The 8,856-nt window shown below is 47.2% G+C and overlaps 1 protein-coding gene across 1 annotated transcript; it reads left to right on the top strand.

Annotated features, from left to right (window-relative positions):
* Positions 1-367: 367 nt before the first annotated feature.
* On the top strand, positions 368-6,334 carry LOC117332269 (flocculation protein FLO11-like). Its single transcript, XM_033891155.1, has 2 exons — positions 368-650; positions 4,320-6,334. Exons 1-2 carry the CDS (start codon positions 368-370, stop codon positions 6,332-6,334), a joined length of 2,298 nt encoding a protein of 765 aa, XP_033747046.1.
* The last annotated feature ends 2,522 nt before the right edge of the window (positions 6,335-8,856 follow it).

Raw genomic sequence — 8,856 nt, 5'->3', positions numbered from 1 at the left:
GTGGGAATTGCTGTTAAAGAACATTTTTGAGCATTATCGATATCTCAACAGACCAGACTTTGACGTAATGACGGAGCACCGTAATGGAACCCCAGTATGTTACTCCGTGTGTCATCAATACCCTTCCACGGGTCAAGGACATTGCTGCTAATGTACACACGTGTGTATGGGTGTAATGAATGATACACGGGTGACGGGGTTTGGTGGTGGTGAGTAGTGGGGTTTGTGGGGTGGGGCGGGATGTATTAAAGAGAATGTGGTAACTTTATCGTAGAACAGGTCATTATTGGTGATCCTGGACAAATGTACAAATTAAATAAATATGGTTGTGTGTAAAGATAACACTGATTTCCAAACTGTTATTAAAATGTATCCTCATCTTCTAGTGTCGGATGACAGAGATAAAAGTGATGGTGACGAGGTTTCTGTATCGGGTACCGAATCACCTGACGGAGATAAAAGTGATGGTGACGAGGTTTCTATGTCGGGTACCGAATCACCTGACGGAGATAAAAGTGATGGTGACGAGGTTTCTATGTCGGGTACCGAATCACCTGACGGAGATAAAAGTGATGGTGACGAGGTTTCTGTGTCGGGCACCGAATCACCTGACGGAGATAAAAGTGATGGTGACGAGATTTCTGTGTCGGGTATCGGAATCACCAGACGGAGATAACAGCGATGGTGACGAGGTTTCTGTGTCGGGTACCAGAATCTGACGAGGTTTCTGTAGCCGGGTGACAATGGATGTAGTTGGAAGACATATACAGTTAATTAAATTACAACTGTTACCATAATATGAACATAATAATGTCTGAGCGACAAGTTAAATACGATTTGACGAACAGACCGCAGTAACATAGACATTTTGGCCTTTCTAGACAATCTATAATTGGATGTTATGTCTGTGTCTAATCCCATTTCCGTCAGTAAAAGGCATACCATACTGACGGACATTGGTAATGAAACTCACTTTCAGAAAACAAGAGAATAGCCTCTTTATATGTCATTAACGAGACATGAAATGTTAATCGTAGGGCCTTTAATGTGGGTTACTAACACATCAAGATCTCCGTAGGACGTCCACCAGCTCCGTCACGTTCTCACTATAGGGTCCCAGCCATAGTCGTATTGAAATACTGTATACCAGAAGCGAGATTACAATGTATAAGAAAACTTTATGTTTCCGCTCTAAATAATACCTTCCCAAAAACTTCAGAAACTCAATGAAAAATAAGGTAACTACAACACGTCCCGAAAGGACACTATAAACTTCACGACGTGCCGTGCGTGAGAATTCGTGTAATATCGTGTAACATGCCGTGCGTGAGAATTCGTGTAATATCGTGTACACATGCCGTGCCGTGAGAATTCGTGTAATATCGTGTAACACGCCGTGCCGTGAGGATTCGTGTATTATCGTGTAACATGCCGTGCCGTGAAGATTTGTGTAATATCGTGTACACATGCCGTGCCGTGAGGATTCGTGTAATATCGTGTAACATGCCGTGCCGTGAGAATTCGTGTAATATCGTGTAACACGCCGTGCCGTGAGGATTCGTGTAATATCGTGTAACATGCCGTGCCGTGAGGATTCGTGTAATATCGTGTACACATGCCGTGCCGTGAGAATTCGTGTGATATCGTGTAACATGCCGTGACGTGAGGATTCGTGTAATATCGTGTACACATGCCGTGCTGTGAGAATTCGTGTATTATCGTGTACACATGCCGTGCCGTGAGGATTCGTGTCATATCGTGTAACACGCCGTGCCGTGAGAATTCGTGTAATATCGTGTAACATGCCGTGCCGTGAGAATTCGTGTCATATCGTGTAACATGCCGTGACGTGAGGATTCGTGTAATATCGTGTAACATGCCGTGCCGTGAAGATTTGTGACACTTCGTGTAACACGCCGTGACGTGAGGATTCGTGTAATATCGTGTACACATGCCGTGCCGTGAGAATTCGTGTAATATCGTGTAACACGCCGTGACGTGAGGATTCGTGTAATATCGTGTACACATGCCGTGACGTGAGAATTCGTGTGATATCGTGTAACACGCTGTGACGTGAGGATTCGTGTAATATCGTGTACACATGCCGTGCCGTGAGGATTCGTGTATTATCGTGTACACATGCCGTGCCGTGAAGATTTGTGACACTTCGTGTAACACGCCGTGCCGTGAGAATTCGTGTATTATCGTGTACACATGCCGTGCCGTGAGAATTCGTGTAATATCGTGTAACATGCCGTGACGTGATAATTCGTGTCATATCGTGTAACACGCCGTGACGTGAAGATTTGTGTAATATCGTGTACACATGCCGTGCCGTGAGAATTCGTGTAATATCGTGTAACACGCCGTGACGTGAGGATTCGTTTCATATCGTGTACACATGCCGTGCCGTGATAATTCGTGTAATATCGTGTAACACGCCGTGACGTGATAATTCGTGTAATATCGTGTACACATGCCGTGCCGTGATAATTCGTGTAATATCGTGTAACACGCCGTGACGTGATAATTCGTGTAATATCGTGTACACATGCCGTGACGTGAGGATTCGTGTAATATCGTGTAACACGCCGTGACGTGATAATTTGTGTAATATCGTGTACACATGCCGTGCCGTGAGAATTCGTGTAATATCGTGTAACACGCCGTGACGTGAGGATTCGTTTCATATCGTGTACACATGCCGTGCCGTGATAATTCGTGTAATATCGTGTAACACGCCGTGACGTGATAATTCGTGTAATATCGTGTACACATGCCGTGACGTGAGGATTCGTGTAATATCGTGTAACACGCCGTGACGTGAAGATTTGTGTAATATCGTGTAACACGCCGTGACGTGATAATTCGTGTAATATCGTGTAACATGCCGTGACGTGAGAATTCGTGTAATATCGTGTACACATGCCGTGCCGTGAGGATTTGTGTAATATCGTGTACACATGCCGTGACGTGAGGATTCGTGTATTATCGTGTACACATGCCGTGCCGTGAGGATTCGTTTCGTTAGGATCCACTAAGGATTGTGGACAGGATACATTCATAATACATATATACAAAGGTTTTCAAATGCAGACAGCTGGAATGTTTCCGATGTAAACGGGAAGTCATTCTAGGAGGGGTGGGTTTGGGTGGAGAGGTAATATATATATTTTCTTTTTGGATTTTTAGATTTAGACCGAACCTGTGTCCATCTGGAAGCTTTGAAATAAGTACTTTAATGACTTAATTTATCTTACAGACAACATGTTTAGGTTGATTAATTCATTCACTTTATTATTGTAAAGCGCAACATAATTTTAAATGCTCTTCAAATGTGAAAGCCAGCTGTCTTTTTTTTATCTCTCTGACAAAAATGTCTGGTCGATGTCATTTTCTGTTTACTGTGAACATGTTCTTCAATGATGATGCGGGTTCTATTCGTTGACTTGCAGCCGTTTCCTACTATTACTAATAATAAGGTGCTGATTGTCGGAAATCGGTTATACAGGTTAAATTTTAATATATTTTTATTCAATTCAGCCACAAATCATATTATCTCTATTCTGGACAAAAAAATGAATGAATAACAAAAAAGTAAATAAATAGATAATAATAATATGATAAAATATGATAGTACATTAGAATATCTGATGTGTATGTTGCTAACTTACTTATTTGGCAGCTACGTACATGTATAACATAGTTCAAATGATATATGTAAAATACATTTTGTTCATTATTTGAAAAAAATATGGACATAATCAACATTTAAAAACTTAATCAAACCACTTTCACCCACGAAGGACTGCTGTGGTGCATTATTTCTGGCAAACAAATGTCCCGTTCCCCGACTCCTGTAGATAGGCGATACATACATTACGGGGTCGCTCGCACTCGGAGACGTCACAGAGCCACTGAGTGTTTGTCGTTGACGTGAATTATATAGCACGTGCTCGTATATATATCTCGTTCGGTGACGTATGATCGTTAGTCTTTCAAACTATAATGCCAGGTGATTACTTCTAACTTGAACTTTACGAACACGCTGTGTAGATCTCTCATCTCTTTTGATAACATTAGCGAACCATGTACAGCCACTTAAAACTGTTCTCTATGACACTCTATATAAACAACATGATCTTCAATGTCTCATCGAACAGGGAACCATTGTCTTACAAGACTATACAGTTTTAGCGAACGAGCTATTTTCTTCCTAGTCGATATGATACAATAGCGGGCTCCCTTCATCAACTTTGTTATACAATTGCGTGCTCCCTACACCAGCTCCATTATACAATAGCGCCCTCCTACACCAGCTCCATCACACAATAACGCCCTCCCTATACCAGCTCCATTACACAATAGCGCCCTCCCTACACCAGCTCCATTACACAAAAACGCCCTCCCTACACCAGCTTCATTATACAATAGCGCCCTCCCTACACTAGCTCCATTACACAATAACGCCCTCCCTACACCAGCTCCATTGCACGATAGCGCCCTCCCTATACCAGCTCCATTACACAATAACACCCTCCCTACACCAGCTCCATTACACAATAACGCCCTCACTACATCAGCTCCATTACACAATAGCACGCTCCCTACACTAGCTCCATTACACAAAAGCGCACTCCCTACACCAGCTCCATTACACAATAGCGCCCTCCCTACACCAGCTCCATCACACAATAACGCCCTCCCTACACAAGCTCCATTACACAATAACGCCCTCCCTACACAGGCTCCATTACAAAATAGCGCCCTCCCTACACCAGCTCCATCACACAATAACGCCCTCCCTACACCAGCTCCATTACACAATAGCGCCCTCCCTACACTAGCTCCATTACACAATAGCGCCCTCCTTACACTAGCTCCATTACAAAATAGCGCCCTTCCCACACCAGCTCCATTACACAATAGCGCCCTCCCTACACTAGCTCCATTACACAATAGCGCCCTCCCTACACTAGCTCCATTACAAAATAGCGCCCTTCCCACACCAGCTCCATTACACAATAGCGCCCTCCCTACACCAGCTCCATCACAAAATAGCGCCCTCCCAACGCCAGCTCCATTACACAAAAGCGCCCTCCCTACACTAGCTCCATTACACAATAGCGCCCTCCCTACACTAGCTCCATTACAAAATAGCGCCCTCCCTACACCAGCTCCATTACACAATAGTGCCCTCCCTACACCAGCTCCATTACACAAAAGCGCCCTCCCTACACTAGCTCCATTACACAATAGCGCCCTCCCTACACTAGCTCCATTACACAATAGCGCCCTCCCAACGCCAGCTCCATTACACAATAGCGCCCTCCCTACACCAGCTCCACTATACAATAGCGCCCTCCCTACACCAGCTCCATCACACAATAATGCCCTCCCTACACCAGCTCCATCACACAATAGCGCCCTCCCTACACCAGCTCCATTACACAATAGCGCCCTCCCTACACTAGCTCCATTACACAATAGCGCCCTCCCTACACCAGCTCCATTGCACGATAGCGCCCTCCCTATACCAGCTCCATTACACAATAACACCCTCCCTACACCAGCTCCATTACACAATAACGCCCTCACTACATCAGCTCCATTACACAATAGCACGCTCCCTACACTAGCTCCATTACACAAAAGCGCACTCCCTACACCAGCTCCATTACACAATAGCGCCCTCCCTACACCAGCTCCATCACACAATAACGCCCTCCCTACACAAGCTCCATTACACAATAACGCCCTCCCTACACAGGCTCCATTACAAAATAGCGCCCTCCCTACACCAGCTCCATCACACGATAACGCCCTCCCTACACCAGCTCCATTACACAATAGCGCCCTCCCTACACTAGCTCCATTACACAATAGCGCCCTCCCTACACTAGCTCCATTACAAAATAGCGCCCTTCCCACACCAGCTCCATTACACAATGGCGCCCTCCCTACACCAGCTCACTTACACTATTGCGCCCTTTATACACCAGCTCCATCACACAATAGCGCCCTTCCTACATCAGCTCCATTACACAATAACGCCCTCCCTACACTAGCTCCATTACACAAATGCGCCCTCCCTACACCAGCTCCATTACACAATAGCGCCCTCCCTACACCAGCTCCACTATACAATAACGCCCTCCCTACACCAGCTCCATCACACAAAATCGCCCTCCCTACACCAGCTCCATTACACAATAGCGCCCTCCCTACACCAGCTCCAGTACACTATTGCGCCCTTAATATACACCAGCTCCATTACACAATAGCACCCTTCCTACATCAGCTCCATTACACAATAACGCCCTCCCTACACTAGCTCCATTACACAAAAGCGCCCTTCCTATACCAGCTCCATTACACAATAGCGCCCTCCCTACACTAGCTCCATTACACAAAAGCGCCCTTCCCATACCAGCTCCATTACACAATAGCGACCTCCCTACACCAGCTCCATTACACAATAACACCCTCCCTACACCAGCTCCATTACACAATAACGCCCTCACTACATCAGCTCCATTACACAATAGCACGCTCCCTACACCAGCTCCATTACACAATAGCACGCTCCCTACACTAGCTCCATTACACAAAAGCGCTCTCTCTACACCAGCTCCACTATACAATAGCGCCCTCCCTACACCAGCTCCATCACACAATAATGCCCTCCCTACACAAGCTCCATTACACAATAACGCCCTCCCTACACAAGCTCCATTACAAAATAGCGCCCTCCCTACACCTGCTCCATTACACAATAGCGCCCTCCCTACACTAGCTCCATTACAAAATAGCGCCCTTCCCACACCAGCTCCATTACACAATGGCGCCCCTCCCTACACCAGCTCCCTTACACAATAGCGCCCTCCCTACACCAGCTCCACTATACAATAGCGCCCTCCCTACACCAGCTCCATTACACAATAGCGCCCTCCCTACACCAGCTCCATCACACAATAGCGCCCTCCCTACACCAGCTCCATTACACAATAGCGCCCTCCCTACACCAGCTCCATCACACAATAACGCCCTCCCTACACCAGCTTCATCACACAATAGCACGCTCCCTACACTAGCTCCATTACACTATAGCGCCCTCCCTACACCAGCTCCATAACACTATTGCGCCCTTTATACACCAGCTCCATCACACAATAGCGCCCTTCCTACATCAGCTCCATTACACAATAACGCCCTCCCTACACTAGCTCCATTACACAAATGCGCCCTCCCTACACCAGCTCCATTACACAATAGCGCCCTCCCTACACCAGCTCCACTATACAATAACGCCCTCCCTACACCAGCTCCATCACACAAAATCGCCCTCCCTACACCAGCTCCATTACACAATAGCGCCCTCCCTACACCAGCTCCATTACACAATAGCGCCCTCCCTACACCAGCTCCATCACACAATAGCGCCCTCCCTACACCAGCTCCATTACACAATAGCGCCCTCCCTACACCAGCTCCATCACACAATAGCGCCATCCCTACACCAGCTCCATTACACAATAGCGCCCTCCCTACACCAGCTCATTACACAATAGCGCCCTCCCTACACCAGCTCCATCACACAATAGCGCCATCCCTACACCAGTTCCATTACACAATAGCCCCCTCCCTACACCAGTTCCATTACACAATAGCGCCCTCCCTACACCAGCTCCATTACACAATAGCGCCCTCCCTACACCAGCTCCATTACACAATAGCGCCCTCCCTACACCAGCTCCATCACACAATAGCGCCCTCCCTACACCAGCTCCATCACACAATAGCGCCCTCCCTACACCAGTTCCATTACACAATAGCGCCATCCCTACACCAGCTCCATCACACAATAGCGCCCTCCCTACACCAGCTCCATCACACAATAGCGCCCTCCCTACACCAGCTCCAGTACACTATTGCGCCCTTAATATACACCAGCTCCATTACACAATAGCACCCTTCCTACATCAGCTCCATTACACAATAACGCCCTCCCTACACTAGCTCCATTACACAAAAGCGCCCTTCCTATACCAGCTCCATTACACAATAGCGCCCTCCCTACACTAGCTCCATTACACAAAAGCGCCCTTCCCATACCAGCTCCATTACACAATAGCGACCTCCCTACACCAGCTCCATTACACAATAACACCCTCCCTACACCAGCTCCATTACACAATAACGCCCTCACTACATCAGCTCCATTACACAATAGCACGCTCCCTACACCAGCTCCATTACACAATAGCACGCTCCCTACACTAGCTCCATTACACAAAAGCGCTCTCTCTACACCAGCTCCACTATACAATAGCGCCCTCCCTACACCAGCTCCATCACACAATAATGCCCTCCCTACACAAGCTCCATTACACAATAACGCCCTCCCTACACAAGCTCCATTACAAAATAGCGCCCTCCCTACACCTGCTCCATTACACAATAGCGCCCTCCCTACACTAGCTCCATTACAAAATAGCGCCCTTCCCACACCAGCTCCATTACACAATGGCGCCCTCCCTACACCAGCTCCCTTACACAATAGCGCCCGCCCTACACCAGCTCCACTATACAATAGCGCCCTCCCTACACCAGCTCCATTACACAATAGCGCCCTCCCTACACCAGCTCCATCACAAAATAGCGCCCTCCCTACACCAGCTCCATTACACAATAGCGCCCTCCCTACACCAGCTCCATCACACAATAACGCCCTCCCTACACCAGCTTCATTACACAATAGCACGCTCCCTACACTAGCTCCATTACACTATAGCGCCCTCCCTACACCAGCTCCATAACACTATTGCGCCCTTTATACACCAGCTCCATCACACA

The sequence above is a fragment of the Pecten maximus genome, chromosome 8, assembly GCF_902652985.1.
Source record: "Pecten maximus chromosome 8, xPecMax1.1, whole genome shotgun sequence".
Classification (NCBI taxonomy): Eukaryota; Metazoa; Mollusca; class Bivalvia; order Pectinida; family Pectinidae; genus Pecten; species Pecten maximus.
Note: the sequence above shows the minus strand (reverse complement) of the source record. Positions and strands in the feature narration are given on the sequence as shown.